Source organism: Sinocyclocheilus grahami, unplaced genomic scaffold (genome assembly GCF_001515645.1).
Source record: "Sinocyclocheilus grahami isolate Dianchi unplaced genomic scaffold, SAMN03320097.WGS_v1.1 scaffold1626.1, whole genome shotgun sequence".
In the NCBI taxonomy this organism is placed as follows: Eukaryota; Metazoa; Chordata; class Actinopteri; order Cypriniformes; family Cyprinidae; genus Sinocyclocheilus; species Sinocyclocheilus grahami.
The window spans coordinates 63,984-82,249 of NW_015506805.1; the positions used below are offsets into that span (position 1 = coordinate 63,984).

Below are 18,266 nucleotides of genomic sequence, written 5' to 3' on the forward strand. Positions count from 1 at the left end.
GATGATGGATGGATGGATGGATGGATAGATAGATAGACAGACAGAGAGATGGATGGATAGACAGAGAGAGAGAGAGAGATGGATGGATAGAGAGAGAGAGAGATGGGTGGATAGATAGACAGACAGAGAGATAGATGGATGGATAGATAGATAGACAGACAGAGAGATGGATGGATGGATAGATAGATAGACAGACAGAGAGATGGATGGATGGATAGACAGATAGATAGATAGATAGATAGATAGATAGATAGATAGATAGATAGATAGATAGATAGATAGATAGATAGATAGATAGATAGATAGATAGATGGATAGATAGATAGAGAGAGAGAGAGATAGATGGATGGATGTTTCTCTGTCTATGGTTCAGTCTCGGCGTGGTTACCTTGATGTCGGAGCTGAAGTTGTTGATCTTGGAGCAGCCGGCCTCCTCCAGGTGATAGTTAGCCCAGCGCAGCAGCAGCTCCTCAGGAGACAGCTTGACCAGATCCTCCAGACTCTCGCCGTCCTGGAGCAGAGAGATCAGAGCTGCACACACACACACACGGCATTCGTTAGATCAACACACGCGTCGTTTACGCGAAAGAAATACGCAAACTCTCAACATTCCCTAATGTTAGTATTTGGTTCTTGTTTTAACCAAATAAATGTTCCAGAAATAACCAATAATAATGTTCCAGGAATGTTCTATTTTAGATTTGTATTTCTTACAACCATAAAATAATGTTCTCGGAACATTGCAGGGAGGTTTTTAGACAACATTAAAATAACATAAACCAACTAATGGTTGTTTTTAGGTTTATATTACAACCATAAATTAATGTATACAAAACATTCCCTCATGGTTTCATTTTTACAACTATAAAATAACTTGTACAGAATGTTCTCTGATGGTTACTTTTATTTTTACAGTCATATATTAACTTAGACAGAACATTCTCTATTTTAAAGTTGTAAAAATATAACCTAAAATAGCTATTAGGCAACATTCTGTAAAGTTATTTTATGATTGTAAAGCTAACCTAAAAACAACAATTAGGAAACGTTCTGTTTAATTTAATGGCTTGTGTAAGTGTGTGTGTGAGAGAGAGAGAGAGAGAGAGAGAGAGAGAGAGAGAGAGAGAGAGAGTGAGTGTGTGTGTGTGAGTGTGAGTGTGTGTGTGTGAGCGAGAGAGTGTGAGTGTGTGTGTGTGAGCGAGAGAGTGTGAGTGTGTGTGTGTGAGCGAGAGAGTGTGAGTGTGTGTGTGTGAGAGAGAGAGAGAGTGTGTGTGTGTGTCTGTGTGTGAGAGAGAGAGAGTGTGTGTGTGTGTGTGTGTGTGTGTGTGAGAGAGAGCGAGAGAGAGAGTGTGTATATGTGTGTGTGTGTGTGTGTGTGTGTGTGTGTGCGTGTGTGGTGCTTTTGTAGTACTTTGTACCTTCATTCCTGCTGATTTCGATGTCAGCGAACAGGCCGATTTTGATGACTTGCCACAGGAGTCCCAGCACTAAATGCTGCCTGCCCTCTTTCAGGTCCTCTGCTCCGATGTTCACCACGTGGCAGCCGATGGCGGAGGCAGAGTTCAGCGCCAGGTTCAGATTCTCCTGCACATTTACACATGAACACCAGCATTAAAACCCAATAAAACAGCAGTGAGTGAGACAGTCCAGCAGATCGTGGACGGACCTGGATGGTGAAGGGCGTCAGCTTCTTCTTGTTGATGGTTCTCTCGTCGATAGTGTCCGGCACAGACAGGTTGATCATTTTACTGCGAACAGAGCGTAAACACATATGTGACCCTGGAGCACAAAACCAGTCATAAGCGTGTGAGCTTATTTTGTGAAATTGAGATTTATACATCATCTGGAAGCTGAATAAATAATCTTTCCATTGATGTATGGTTTGTTAGGAGAGGACAATATTTGAAAATCTGGAATCTGAGGGTGCAAAAAAATCTAAATATTGAGAAAATCATCTTTAAAGTTGTTCAAATGAAGTTCTTAGCAATGCATATTACTAATCAAACATTAAGTTTTGATATATTTACGGTAGGACATTTACAAAATATCTTCATGGAACATGATCTTTACTTAATATCCTAATGATTTTTGGCATAAAAGAGAAATGTATAATTGTGACCCATACAATGTATTGTTGGCTATTGCTACAAATATACCCCAGCGACTTAACACTGCTTTTGTGCTGCAGGGTCACAGATGTCTGACGAGTGAAATACGGTCATATTGAATGTGAAGGTGTGTTAACGCTGCAGTACCAGAACACGATGCCGTCGCCCACCGCGGTGAACAGATCGTTGGAGCTGGGATCCATGGGAACAACATGCTGGCAGTCCGGATCCTTCTCCAGCGCTTTATTGACCCAGTTCACGAACGCCACCTTCTCCTCCTCTGCACACAGAACACAGAACACAGTTAGTTAGAAAAACCTTGTTTTCAAATGTTTCTTATGTTAATTATTTTTCATATTCTTTAATGACATTAAAATGTCCAGTTTTCTTCTTGTAATTTTAAAGAAAACATTTCTTAAATGTTCTACTAACTTTATTTTCACACAAGATAAAACGTTATTCATATGTTTATTTTTTTATATTCTTAAGAATGTTAAAATATCCTGTTTTCTTGCCGCAATTCTAACGTTATTTAATGGTTACAAAAAAGTGATTTACCCAAATATAACATTATTTATTTTTAGTTATTCTGAGAACACTGAAAACGCCGTTTTCTTGTCAATATTACAATGTTATTTAAAGGTTGCAGAAACATTTCTTACAATGTTCAACTAATTTTATTTTTAACCAAAATATAACATTCAGACGTTTATTTTTAATATTCTAAGAACTTTAAAATGTCCAGTTGTCTTGTCGTGATTAGAATGCTGTTTAACGGTTACGAAGACGTTTCTACAATGTTCATCAAGTACAAATAACATCATAAGGGCATTTAGAGAATGTTGATCATTATAAACATTATGAGAACATAATATTAATAAAGTTGTAAGAACATTCCATAAACCTTTCTTTAAGAACATTTTGTCCAAACGGTTATGTAGCTCGTGTGTACATCGTTAGTGGAAGTTGTGAGCTTGTTCCCTGTTAGCTGGGCTCCAGCATCAGGATTATCAAAGGCGTTTGCATAACGTTAAAATGTCCAGTTTTCTTGTTGCGATTAGAATGTTATTTAAAGGTTACAAAGACGTTTTTTAAATGTACTACAAATTTTTTTTACCCAAAATATTATGTTATTTGAACGTTTATTTTTCATATTCTTTAATGACATTAAAATGTCCAGTTTTCTTCTTGTAATTTTAAAGAAAACATTTCTTAAATGTTCTACTAATTTTATTTTTAACCAAAATATAACATTCAGACATTTATTTTTAATATTCTAAGAACTTTAAAATGTCCAGTTGTCTTGTCGTGATTAGAATGCTGTTTAACGGTTACGAAGACGTTTCTACAATGTTCATCAAGTACAAATAACATCATAAGGGCATTTAGAGAATGTTGATCATTATAAACATTATGAGAACATAATATTAATAAAGTTGTAAGAACATTCCATAAACCTTTCTTTAAGAACATTTTGTCCAAACGGTTATGTAGCTCGTGTGTACATCGTTAGTGGAAGTTGTGAGCTTGTTCCCTGTTAGCTGGGCTCCAGCATCAGGATTATCAAAGGCGTTTGCGCTGGTCTCACCGGAGTACGAGTGCTGCGTTCCCGACTGTTCCGAGGTTCTCGAAAATATGAGAATAAAGTTGAAAATATGAGAATAAAGTCGGAATGTTTCGAGAAAAAAAGTCGGAATGTTTCGAGAATAAAGTTGAAAATATGAGAATTAAATTGTAGCAATTAAAGTTGTATTATTTTGAGAGTTAGCCTATATTGCGCGTGCAGATAGCCCGGATTGGGAGCACCGGGAGAGGTTGCCAGGCCACCGGAATTGATTTGAATATGTGTGGGATTATTATCAGAAATCATACCATGTGTCATACAGCATGCTTGGAAATAATATTTCACGTCTTCGATTGCACTCATTATTTGTAGTGTGCCAACCAGCCGATAATAGCAATAAGCTTTGTGCTTTTGGTACTTTTAATAAAACAAAGCCTCAGCTTTTAAATTCTGCCAGTTTATAGCAAAATACAAACAATATGTCGTGTAATAATGTGTTTTTCACGCTCTTTAATGATAGATTGCTGTATTCCTGAGAATCAGTTGTCTTTTTGATTACGAGACATTTGTTTCATTAAATTATACTGTTTTCTTTGTGAAAATGTCAATGTCTGTGGCGTCCAACCTTTCATTCCTCACGTGTATTTAATTAAAAACAACAATAAAAGGCTCTAAAGGTTGAAGTGGGCTCCAACTTGTTAACAAGTTATATTGTTGTCTTTTCTGCGGTATATAACTTTAAGTGAATATTCACAAGCTGTTTTATTCACGGTATAATACAGTAAATGATTAGAAATAATATTTCACGTCTTCAAATCCATTCATTATTTGTAGTGCGCCAGCCACCCAGTAATCGCAATAATTCTGTGCTTTGTTGCCTTTAATATAACACAGCTCAGCTTTCAAATTCTGTCAGTTTTATCACGAAATACACATTATAAACGTGTTTTTCCTCTTTATTTCAAGTTATAGCCTGATATAAATGTGAAGGAACATCAGAAGGCATGAAAAAAAGCGATCTGTCACAACACATTAAAGAGCGTGGAAAACACATTATTACAAAACATATTGTTTGTATTTCGCTATAAAACTGACAGAATTTGAAAGCTGAGACTTTGGAATTTCTCCCAGAGCTCCCAATCCGGGCCATTTGCAAGCGCAATATAGACTATACTCTCAAAATATTATAACTTTAGTCTTGTAATTGCTACGACTTAATTCTCACAATTTTGACTTTATTCTCAAAATATTTCAACTTTTTTCTCGTAATTTTGGCTTTATTCTGAAAATATTTTGTATTTATTCTCATATTGCTACAACTTTATTCTTGTAATTTAGATTTGTTTTTTTGCTCAAAATATTATGACTTTAATCTCATAAAAAAAAGTATATATTTTTTTTAACGTGGCACTAAAATGCCGTTGTCAGTTTTAGTTCAGGTTTAGTTAATAATAGCAACACTGGTTTGGATCAGTGTAATGAACGGATTCTTCTAATGAATCATGTTTACATTGTAATAAATGGCAATTGGATTAAAACAAAAGTACTATTATTGTGATTTGTAAAAAAGCACTAAAAGAATCATTAATGAAGTAGCTGAGGAGCCAGAATCGTTTAGAGGAATCAGATTTGAAAGAGTTATTCATGAATCAGTTCCGTCTGCTTCCGAAATATTTCAACTTTATTTTCATAATTTTGACTTTATTCTCAAAATATTTCAACTTTATTCTCATAATTTCGAGTTTATTCTCGAAATATTCAGACTTTTTTCTCGTAATTTTGACTTTATTCTGAAAATATTTTGTATTTATTCTCATATTGCTACAACTTTATTCTTGTAATTTAGATTTGTTTTTTTGCTCAAAATATTATGACTTTAATCTCATAAAAAAAAGTATATATTCTTTTAACGTGGCACTAAAATGCCGTTGTCAGTTTTAGTTCAGGTTTAGTTAATAATAGCAACACTGGTTTGGATCAGTGTAATGAACGGATTCTTCTAATGAATCATGTTTGCATTGTAATAAATGGCAATTGGATTAAAACAAAAGTACTATTATTTTTGTTAAGAAATGTGAACAAGTGATTTGTAAAAAAGCACTAAAAGAATCATTAATGAAGTAGCTGAGGAGCCAGAATCGTTTAGAGCAATCAGATTTGAAAGAGTTATTCATGAATCAGTTCCGTCTGCTTCCTCTGTTGTGTTTGACTGCAGATGAAGCTGCGTCTGAATGAAAATGTCTCTTCACTCACCCACTTTACTGAAGGCCTCTCTCATTTCCTCCATCTCCTCCGCTGGGATGTGTGATGTGCCCTCCATCTTCTCCTGTCTCGATAAATCACCTGTCGATCAGAGAGACAGTGTGTGTGTTGATCAGCTGAGATCTGCACTATTCTGACTGGCCTGAGAGTGTTTTCTATAACAGATGAACACATCCAGAGAAAAGCTTGAGCAAGAGCTTCGCACCGGAAACACAGACAGCTGCTGCTGCTGGTCTTTGAGTAACGGCCTGTGGTTTGAGGAGAAGAAACTAAAACTGCAGCTCAACATCAGCATAGGATACGCTTGAGAACGACCAACTCTTACTGCAATGCCGGTGAACATTACTGTACTTCACAGCAGATCTAAACAACCAGAGAATAAAACATCAGCAGATCCAGATAACAGGAAACGTTTTCAAGATGTTCTGGCAAAGCCATGAACAAACGTTCTTCCAGTAACGCTAACAGAACATTTATTCAGAGTTCTCTGCTCTTTAGTGATGTTCATAAAATGTTAGCACATCATTATTCATACACTGTTCATGGAATGTGTATTTCTGAAACGTTCTAGTTGGATGTTTATCTAGCATTCTTGTTTCAGAACGTTCAGAACATTCAAAAGTAACGTTCCCATGATACAATGTAACTTTTGCTTAAATTTGTATTTTTAGAGTATTCAGAGAACGTTCAGAACAAAAAAACATTTCGTAACTTAATCAAAACGTTAGCAAAACGTTCTTGGAACTAATTTTTATCTGGTTATCTGGTCTTTAATAACTTTCTCAAAACGTTAACAGAAACGTAATTTATGAATCATTCATGGAACTTTTCATTTCTGAAACGTTTGCCTAACGTTTCTTAAACGTTACTACTTGTTTCAGAACTTTCAGAGAACATTCAAAAGTAACGTTTGCAAAATAATACAATGTAACTTTCGCTTAAGCAAACAAACAAAAAAGTTTTTAAAACATTTAAAATATTGGATGTTTCTAGCGTTTAGAGAACATTCAAACGTAACATTTACACAGAACATTTATTCAGAGTTCTCTGCTCTTTAGTGATGTTCATAAAATGTTAGCACATCATTATTCATACACTGTTCATGGAATGTGTATTTCTGAAACGTTCTAGTTGGATGTTTATCTAGCATTCTTGTTTCAGAACGTTCAGAACGTTCAGAACATTCAAAAGTAACGTTCCCATGATACAATGTAACTTTTGCTTAAATTTTTATTTTTAGAGTATTCAGAGAACGTTCAGAACAAAAAAACATTTCGTAACTTAATCAAAACGTTAGCAAAACGTTCTTGGAACTAATTTTTATCTGGTTATCTGGTCTTTAATAACTTTCTCAAAACGTTAACAGAAACGTAATTTATGAATCATTCATGGAACTTTTCATTTGCCTAACGTTTCTTAAACGTTACTACTTGTTTCAGAACTTTCAGAGAACATTCAAAAGTAACGTTTGCAAAATAATACAATGTAACTTTCGCTTAAGCAAACAAACAAAAAAGTTTTTAAAACATTTAAAATATTGGATGTTTCTAGCGTTTAGAGAACATTCAAACGTAACATTCGCAGAATGTTTGCAAAGTGATCAAATGGAATGTTTACTTAACATTCTTACGACCAAGAAAAAACATTTTTAAACATTTTTAAAAACTGGCCATTTGGAACATTTGGAGAACATTCTGAAATAACGTTTTCATAACTGGGGATTATGGCCATGTTAGAAAAGTGTTCTTCAACTTAGTTTTGTTAGGCTGGGTTTGGACTTCCTGCTTGTGAAGGTGTGAGATGTTTCTGAGACGTGAGTGAGATCCTCTGATTGTCACGTTAACAAATGCAGGAATATGTCAGTGATCATGGAGGAGGTTTAAAGCTAATGTTTTTAAACCCAGCCGTGACATTCTTGTAAGTTTACATCTCCAGAAAACAGTCTATACTGAGAGCAAACTAGCAAAACTATAAATCTGTTTTTAATAAGAGCTCATTTGTGTTTTGTTCATGTAAATCAGACGGATGCTTTTATCAATGCATTTAACATGCAAATGCTGCTCTCTTTAAAGCGACGTCTGTTCACAGCAGTCAAACAATCAGATGCTCGTTTGCATCTTTTATGGCAAAGATAAGCCCTTTTATTTTATCAGCACAAATGTTGCACTGAAAACTCCTTTCTCTGTCTTTAAACACTTGAGCAACAGAACAACTGCTGCTTATTTCAGTATCATTTCAAAATGTCTGTTTGCCATGTGCATCACAGGCTCTGATCTTCCTCTTTCAGACGTGTTTGTTTCCGCGCTGCATGATGACGGCCTGGAAACTGATATGATATCATGAAAACTTGCTGCTGCACATCATACACTTAGTGAAGGTGTGAACGAAAGTTTAAGGCTCAGAGATGAGATAGAGAGCAGATGCTGGAGATCGAGCTGCAGCTTCACATCAGAATGAATGCAGTCGCTGCTCAGATCAACCGCAGTTTCCTGTTTCCCTTTAACAGCAGAGCAAAGCTTCACTTCTGCTTCAGATTACACTCGAAAACCCCCAACACTTTATCAAACCGACACGTACATCACTGAACACACAGCAGGCCTGAACGGCTGAGAGAACACTGAAAATATGCCAATTCCAACTCCAATTTTGTTTTATTTTTCATTTATTTATTTTTACAGAGAAGTTGTAAACACAGATTATTGGAGTGTTTTACAATAAAAAATACTTTTTCAGTTTTTCTACTTCACAATTTCACATTCAGTTCAATGTGTTATTTACCATTTCCTTGTAATTAATTGTGAAATTTACTAGCAATTTGACTGAGTACACCATTTTTTGTTCAGTGCAATGTCATTTGTAATAGAAAAACAAAGTTATTAAATTAAACGGCATTTGCAAATATAAGTATTTTTACTATCAGATGTTTGTACTCGACTGCATGTCTGTATTTTGCAAGCTGTTGCATTAATATGAATCTAAACCTGAGAAGTCAAGAAACTAATGAAGTGCATGAGAAACACAAACCTGCACAATCTTTATACACTTAAAAATAAAGCTGTTTCTGTGTTCAGCACACCTGATCAAGAATCGAAAGCTTCTGCTTTGAGATCAAGTGCTGTATTTTGAAGAGTGCAGCATGTTTTCTGTCAGAATGAGCTCAGATCCAGTCATGATCAGAGATGGGTTTGATGAGTTTCTCTTACCTGCAGATGGACGCTGGGCTTCAGGCTGCTTCTGAGTCTGGACGCGTTTAGAGGAGCTGCAGTGACTCTATTCAAATGTGAGAGGAAGGAAGTGACTTACACGACACTCGAAACAGGAACACACGCTCCATGTCTTTATAAGGTAAAACACTTGGCATCTGCACACTCAAACAAACATGATGGACGTCTGACAGCATCTGACAAACTTCTGAGATCTGACCGCGCTGAGGTTTGATCCTCTGAATGGATCCATTCAAGAACGTAACCACATGTTTGGATCAACTAATGTCATCATTTAAGAATCATCTTATGATTTGCTGCAAATGTTTCCACATTCAAATGGTCCACCAGGTTTGGGATAAAGGAAAGGTTCAGTCAAAACCAAAAATGTGCTGAAAATGAGTTCACTCTCAGGTCATCCAAGATTAGGCACTGCATGAAAAAGGTCAAATCTGGTCATATCTGGTCATGGTAAACTGCCGTGTAATTTCAGGTTTGTCGGATGTATGTGGAAATTACCTGAGTCAAGTTACACAGAACAGTACATTTCCAGAAATACCGATGTACTTCGGTGTACACGGACATATACAGGAATCCGTGAAGTTTCATGGGCCTATACGGCTGAAACACTGCTGGTTGTGAGGCCTGGTGGCTGTCAGACCTTTCATATGTTAATGACCAGCAGTTAAGGTGCTTACTGTGTTCTCAGGTGGAGGGCTCTATTTTTGACAGAGCCATTAGAGAATGTCTCAGTTACGTACGTAACCCTCATTCCCTGATGGAGGAAATGGAGACGTTATGTCATGACGACATATGGGGATTTACTTGGACGCCCCAATCATCTCTGACTTTTAGAGAAAACACCAATGAAATTTGGCTAGTGGATTTTGCATACCTGAGCCACTCCCCATGCATACGGGTATAAATAGGCGACAAGTGCATCCACTCTTCAGGTTTTACGCAGGGATTGCCGTCGAGAGGAAAAAGGCGCTCGCATCCCCGGGTAAGGGGGAATGGCGCAGCAGGCGAGACAGCCTACGCTCCAACCTTTCTTGCAGGAAAGAAAGCCCTACTCCAATCGTGCATCTTCAGGGGTCTTCCTGGTGAAAAGAACCGCAGATCGAGAACAGACTCCACTTCAAGGCAAAAAGCTTGCCCCGTAGAGAGGGCTCTGGCCTGAGTGATAGTGACTTCCACCACCGGTGGACTTCTGCCACGTCCCGCTCGTATCTGGACGCGGGAGCCAGTGGTGCCAAGCCCCTGAGAAAGGAGCTCCTTCCTCAGAGGGATGCTCCAGGGAGGGGCTGTCACGAGGAGCATGAGTTCTGACAACCTTGCCCGGGTGGGCCCGTAAGGTGCAACCAGCAGGACCTGTTCCTCGTCCTCCCTGACCTTGCACAGTGTCTGTGCGAGAAGACTCACTGGGGGAACCGCATACTTGCATAAAGCCCGAGGCCAGCTGTGTGCCAGCACGTCTGTGCTGAAGGGGGCCTCGGTCAGAGTGTAATGCAGATAGCAGTGAGCCACTCCCCATGCATACGGGTATAAATAGGCGACAAGTGCATCCACTCTTCAGGTTTTACGCAGGGATTGCCGTCGAGAGGAAAAAGGCGCTCGCATCCCCGGGTAAGGGGGAATGGCGCAGCAGGCGAGACAGCCTACGCTCCAACCTTTCTTGCAGGAAAGAAAGCCCTACTCCAATCGTGCATCTTCAGGGGTCTTCCTGGTGAAAAGAACCGCAGATCGAGAACAGACTCCACTTCAAGGCAAAAAGCTTGCCCCGTAGAGAGGGCTCTGGCCTGAGTGATAGTGACTTCCACCACCGGTGGACTTCTGCCACGTCCCGCTCGTATCTGGACGCGGGAGCCAGTGGTGCCAAGCCCCTGAGAAAGGAGCTCCTTCCTCAGAGGGATGCTCCAGGGAGGGGCTGTCACGAGGAGCATGAGTTCTGACAACCTTGCCCGGGTGGGCCCGTAAGGTGCAACCAGCAGGACCTGTTCCTCGTCCTCCCTGACCTTGCACAGTGTCTGTGCGAGAAGACTCACTGGGGGAACCGCATACTTGCATAAAGCCCGAGGCCAGCTGTGTGCCAGCACGTCTGTGCTGAAGGGGGCCTCGGTCAGAGTGTAATGCAGATAGCAGTGGGAGGACTCATGGGAGGCAAACACGTCTACCTGGACCTCCCCGAATCGACTCCAGATCAGCCCAGAACGTCTCTGGATGGAGTCGCCATTCTCCGGGGAACGTGAGCTGTCATGAGAGCGCGTCGGCCGCACTATTGAGCTTCCCCAGGATGTGGACGGCACGCAGCGACTTGCACCGCATTTGACTCCAGGAGAGGAGATGGCGGGCGAGTTGTGACATGCAACGTGATTGTAGACAACCCTGCGAGTGGATGTACGAGACGGTCGCAGTGTTGTCCGTACGGACCAACACATGCTTGCCAAGCAGCAGTGGCCGGAACCGTCGCAAGGCTAGCAGCACTCCCAGCAACTCGAGGCAGTTGATGTGCCAAAGCAATCGAGGCCCTGTCCAGAACCCCGAGGCTGCCTAGTGGCAGCATGTAGTGCACCAGCCCACACTGGAGGCATCCGTCGTGACAACGACATGCCGAGACACTTGTTCTAAGGGCACCCCGGCCCGTAGAAAGACAAGGTCTGTCCAGGGGCTGAATGAGCAGCAACACGTCGGAGTGAAGGTCACGCAAACTGTACCGCAGCGCCATGCCCATCTCGGGACTCTGGAGTGTAATCAGTGCTGAAATGGTCTCATATGAAGCAATCCGAGCGGCGTGACTGCAGCTGCGGATGCCATATGTCCCAGGAGCCTCTGAAAGTGTTCAGAATCAGAATCCGAATGAGCTTTATTGCCAGGTATGTTTACACATATAATTTCATGACCACAGACATTAGAGCCACAGGTCTGTAGTTATTAAGTCCAGTAATTTTGGGTTTCTTTGGGACGGGGATGATGGTGGAGCGTTTGAAGCATGAAGGGACTTCGCACAGCTCCAGTGATCTGTTGAAGATCTGTGTGAAGATGGGGGCCAGCTGGTCAGCACAGGATTTCAGACAGACTGGTGTAACACAGTCTGGGCCTGGTGCTTTTTTCCTTTTCCTTTCCTTGTTTCCTTTCCTTTTTTCCTTTCCTGTTTCAGTGATACCACCGTCATGCCTCTGAAGGAACCCAGGCAGTTCAGCACGGACTGGGCACGCTCGTTGGTGAGATGCGCCATCATACAGAGTCTAACTCCATACTGGGAAAAGAGATTCTCTGCACGGGGGAGAGCTTGCTCTTTTCCCAGTTGACCTGAAGCCCCAACTGGCTGAGGAGCCGGAGCACCAGGTACCTGTGATCACACAACTGTTCTCGCGCAGGCCATGCTCGAGATAGTTGAGGATCCTAATGCCCACTTCCCGTAACGGGACAAGGGCACCCTCCACGACCTTCGTAAAGACACGGGGGGTTAGGGAAAGACCGAAGGGGAGGACCCTCTACTGCCATGCCCGACCCTCGAACGCAAACCATAGAAACGGTCTGTGTCGATGAAGAATCAAGACATGAAAGTAAGCGTCCTTCAGGTCGACCGCTGCCAACCAATCCTGAGGCTGGGTGTATCTGATGATGTGCTTCTGCGTCAACATCTTGAACGGAAGCTTGTGAAGGGCCCGATTCAAGACTCGCAGACCCAGGATTGGCTGAAAGCCACCGCCTCTCTTGGTTACGATGAAGTAGGGCCTGTAAAACCCCCCGCCTCATCTCGGCTGGAGGGACCGGCTCGATTGCATCCTTTGCCAGGAGGACAGCAATCTCCTCACGTAAGACAGGGACTGTCACAGAAGTCTCGAGAATGCCGCTGAACTCAGGAGGTCGCCTGGTAAACTGAATTGCGTAGCCGAGTCTAATTGTGCGAATGAGCCAACGGGACAGGTTGGGCAGCGCAAGCCAAGCCCCCAAACTCTGTGCGAGTGGCACCAAAGGGACAATCGACATACCTGCAGTGGAGCACCGGCGGGGAGCAGAGCTGGATGGTGCAGAAGGCATCATGTTCTGACCCATCACTACCGAACTCCCCAGGTCCCCGGCCAGAGATGCGTGGAGAGGCATCGGGTCTCCCATCAGCAATCTCTTGGCCGCTGGCAAGGGGGGGCATCGCGGGCGAGAGTGAGGAGGCAGTGTGTCGCACTGTCAGCCCGCGAGCCTGAGAACCCGGAGGAAAAGGAAATGGCTCTTTCTTTGACAATTCAATTCAATTCAAATGTATTTGTATAGCGCTTTTCACTATACAAATCGTTGCAAAGCAACTTTACAGAAAATTAAGTTTCTACAATATGTTCAGTAGTAGCTAATCAGTGGTGACTGTCAGTTAATGTACGTATGGCAGAAATGTACGGAAAATTAAATTAAAGATGTAATCAAACAGACGATGAACACTATTAACAGCAATTATTATATGATGCAATCAAATTTATAGCAAAATGTGGTAGTTCTGTATGTTGTTTCAGGGTTGGCATCATCTTCTGCAAATTCTTTTAGGAAATCTGTATATGGCTGTATATGGCTGTATATACTGTATATTATTATATACTAATAATATGATATTATTATTTACATTTAGTCATTTAGCAGACGCTTTTATCCAAAGCGACTTACAAAAGAGGACAATAAAAGCTGTCAAAACTAACAAAAGAGCAACAATATATAAGTCCAAATGACAAGTCTCGGTTAGCCTAACGCAGTACACGTAGCAAGGTGTATATATATATATATATATATATAGTTTTTTTAAATGAAAAAAAGAAGATAAATATAGATAAAGTAGAATTAAAAAAGAATAGAAAATGCTAGAGTTAGAGGGTCAAATAAAGGTGGAACAGATGTGTTTTTAGTCGTTTCTTGAAGATGGCTAAGGACTCAGAACGGCAGGAGAAATGGCTTGAAGGAGATGAGATGCAATAGGATCAAGCGGACAAGTAGTAGTTTGATGAGTTTAGAGACTTCTGCCTGAGAGAGTGGAGAGAAGGATGAAAACAAGTGTATGTTTGCTGGTAAGATGTGTTTGACAGGCTTGAGATTAAAAGAGGCAAGCAGAGTGTCTTTTATTTTGTGACACATATATACATATATATTTATATATATATAGTGTCTTGTCTATTATATTATATTATATTATATTATATGATATTATACCTACATTTAAGTTAAAAAAATGTTTAGGTTCAAGAACTCATGCTTCCTGGGTCTGAACAATTACAGACAAATCTAAAAAATATATATATATATCACACGTGTTTGTGCTTTAGGAGGTTAAAATATGATGCGATACTGTTAGCATGATGTTAGCCCTAAACTGCTGGACAACACAAGTTTAATAAAATGGTCGGAGTGGTGTAATTTGAGCTAACAGTCCTGGGGTAAGTTGAGCGAGTGCCTCGCCCCTTCTTATGATTATATAGTATATTAGCCTAGTTCTGGAGAAGTCGTGGCCTAATGGTTAGAGAGTCGGACTCGTAACCCAAAGGTTGCGAGTGTGCACTTTGGATGGGATAAATGCAGAGCACTAATTCCGAGTATGGGTCACCATACTTGATATTCCCAAGGATGCACCACATTCTGAAATCTATGTACATATCTAAGTTGGACTCATTACTGTCATGCGCTCACTTTAAACAAACCATAAGTAAAAACTGGCTCAATTCACCCTGCTCTCCCCATTATATTATATTATATTATTATATGATATTATATATTTTATGTGTCCCTGCAGCACAGAAGCAGTGTTGAGTCGCTGGGGGATATTTGTAGCAATAGCCAACAATACATTGTATGGGTCACAATTATACATTTCTCTTTTATGCCAAAAATCATTAGGATATTAAGTAAAGATCATGTTCCATGAAGATATTTAGTAAATCTCCTACCGTAAATATATCAAAACTTAATGTTTGATTAGTAATATGCATTGCTAAGAACTTAATTTGAACAACTTTAAAGATGATTTTCTCAATATTTAGATTTTTTTGCTCCCTCAGATTCCAGATTTTCAAATAGTTGTATCTCAGCCAAATATTGTCCTATCCTAATAAACCATACATCAATGGAAAGATGTTATTGTGTATTTTCAGGTGATGTATGAATCTAAATAAAAAAAATGGACCCTTATGACTGGTTTTGTGCTCCAGGGTCACATATTGTGTTTCCAGACTGTGATGCAGAGAGTGAGTCCGTCTGCCGTCCACAGACTCTCCATGAGGATGATGATGGTGTCGCTCCGATCATCTGCGGTTTCTCCCATCATCCTCAGCGCTCCGCACCTGTTCATCTACAGCTGTGACCTCCTGACCTCTTCTGCCTCCATGACTTCCTGCAGGTGAGCGGCTCAGCGGATGGGTTGAGGAGCACGGTTCTGTCCCGCTGGAACTACAGGAAGTTGCTGCGTCTCTTCCTGTCGGAGCTGCACTGCAGAGGGCAGGATCCGGGAGCCAATCAGACGCTGAGCTGTGAGAGTTTGTCTCCGCCCACAAGCAGGATTCCTCACAGACAGATCATATGCGGTCGACATTCTGCTGGATCATCAGTGTGACGGATGAGTGTGTTCTTCAGCTGTGTGTGAGTGTGAGTGTGTGTGTGTGAGACTCCATCAGACCCTAAACCTGCTGAAAGATAAATGATATTCTATACTGAGAAAGTAAACACTGCAGTCATACACAGCAAAAAAAAAAAAAATGTGTTTTTGTTTTCCAGTACAAATATCTACATTTAATATTCTTAAATTAAGATGCATTTACTAGAGAAGCAAAATAACAGGACATTATAACTCTTACTTTGATTATTTTTTCTTATATATTTTATTTATTTATGTTTTTCATATTTTTTTCTTTTTTTAATTGAAGTGAGTTTATGCTTATGAGTTCATGCATTGCTCAGGTGTGAGTTTGGCTCATTCTTCCACACAAACAGTCTTCAAATCTTATTTGGATTTGGGTGTTTGGGATCACTGTCCAGCCTTGTTTCTTCTTCTTCATCCTGGTTCTGTAGGTGTTGGCACTGAAGCTAATATTAATTTCCACTGACGAGGGGCAGGATTGCTTTCTAATTACTGATAGATTTCCAAACATTAATTGTAATAATCCAGTGAGATTTTTGACCGTATGGTGTACTACTCCTCAAAACCAGTTTAGAATTGATGATTGCTTTTTAAAGAAATGCTCAATGCAAGAACTCAGACATCACATTATGTCAGCGAGAGAAAGGTGTCTGCTGCTGCGTTTACTCTCAGACTCAGACGTGTGTGTTTGTGGTCAGACTTGAGTCTCCGGTGTTCTCACGTCTTCAGTGCGTATGACAGCAGATCTTCTGCATCCACACAAACAGCTTTATGTCTTTAGGAAACGAAACGTTCTGATTAAAAGAGGAAGAAGAGGATGTGCACTTCTCTTTTGCCTCTCTTATTTTTATTCACAGTTTAAGGAACTGTTTGCGGTCGCATGTAATTGTGTATTGTTTGATGTAATGAGGTCTCGGGTCATTATTGGCTTCAGTTTGGTGTCTGTGTTCATCAGGAGAGGAGAAATGAGTCTCAGTATGTGCGCACATAAAACAACTGGCTTTACACTGTTTACTGGTGCAAATCAAAACATCAGCATCATTACTCTAGTTATTAATACTAATACATGTAACTTTTGATTGTCAGTAAAAGCATTACCATAATTTCACTGCGGTAAACGGTCAAGCAATTAAAATTTTTAACCTAATAAATTACACGATGTGCCAATTAATTATTAAATTAATCGCAAATTAATCTCGTATCAAATTACCCTCCAAAAGATCATTTACAGCACTGAAAAAGTAGCAGTAGAAAGAAATGTTTTCATTCAACTTGGCATGAATAGTGATAATAAACTGAATATTAATGTTCATTTTTAAATGATTATTGAAATACGGTGGCAAGTGCCTGTCATTGAGTCATTCATTCAACAGATTCATTCAAACAGCCTATTTCATTCAGAAATGAAGCTTTATAAATGAGTCTGATTCATTCAGTAAGAATCACCGCTGTGTGCTGATCAGAGATGCTCAACAGTTCTGCTGTGGCTTTCAACTATTTTCATTTGCGAAACTGAGCAAAACAGACGATATTGTGTCTAAAATGTAACAATATGAACTTCTTGTTAATTTAACTGTTGTATAAATGAATCTCATGTTTGCAGTGGTGCTCATGATGTTTCATCGGTGATCTTCCTGACGTGTCGTCAGCGATAACTATAACAATAACTACCAGTAACCATAATGATAATAAAACAATAACTATTGTGATAACTATGAAAAAACTACAGATAACAATAATGATAAATATAACAATAACTATAGCAATAACTACTGATAACCATAAATATAACAATTACTATAGCGATAACTACTCATAACCATAATGATAATATAACAATAACTACAGCAATAACTATAATGATAACTGTAATATTATAATAATAAGCAATGATTGACTATAAATGTTATTTCCACAATTATTATATGTTGCAATCAAACTTATAGCAAAATGTGGTAGTTGTGTATGTTGTTTCAGGGTTGGCATCATCTGAGGTCCTCTGAGGGCTTGCATCATCTCTTCTCAGGTGTTCTGGATCCAGACTGAAGCTTGTGTAAATCCTAGTTTCCATGGGATGTCAATCTTTAATCTAGATTTAAACAGAGAGAGTGTGTCTGAACCCCGAACGGTATCAGGAAGGCTATTCCAGAGTTTGGGAGCCAAATGCGAAAAAGCTCTACCTCCTTTAGTGGACTTTGCTATCCTAGGTACTACCAAAAGTCCAGAGTTTCGTCTATGAAGCCAGTGTTAACCTTAAGTCAGATTATCATGAAGTTTGATCGCTGATCTGTCATTCCTGATGAAGACACTCCTGATAAGACCCTCGTTCACTATTTTTACTCCTCACTATACCGTTACACTCACTCACTCACTCACACACACACACACACACACACACTCACTCTCACACACACACACACGCTCTCACACTCATACACTCACACACACACTCTCACTCTCTCACACACACACACACACACGCTCACTCACACTCTCTCTCACACACACACACACACACACAC

The 18,266-nt window shown here is 39.9% G+C and overlaps 1 protein-coding gene across 1 annotated transcript in view; it reads right to left on the reverse strand.

Moving 5' to 3' along the window:
• The window catches only part of LOC107571651 (plastin-2-like), a 15,116-nt gene extending 11,119 nt beyond the window's left edge, over window positions 1-3,997 (reverse strand). The window contains exons 1-6 of the mRNA XM_016257984.1: window positions 3,993-3,997; window positions 3,697-3,734; window positions 2,256-2,388; window positions 1,667-1,748; window positions 1,419-1,584; window positions 389-531 (exon numbers count right to left, since the gene is read on the reverse strand). Coding sequence (XP_016113470.1) covers window positions 389-531; window positions 1,419-1,584; window positions 1,667-1,748; window positions 2,256-2,388; window positions 3,697-3,734; window positions 3,993-3,997 — 567 coding nt within the window. The remainder of the gene's footprint in view (window positions 1-388; window positions 532-1,418; window positions 1,585-1,666; window positions 1,749-2,255; window positions 2,389-3,696; window positions 3,735-3,992) is intronic.
• Between the last annotated feature and the right edge of the window lie 14,269 nt (window positions 3,998-18,266).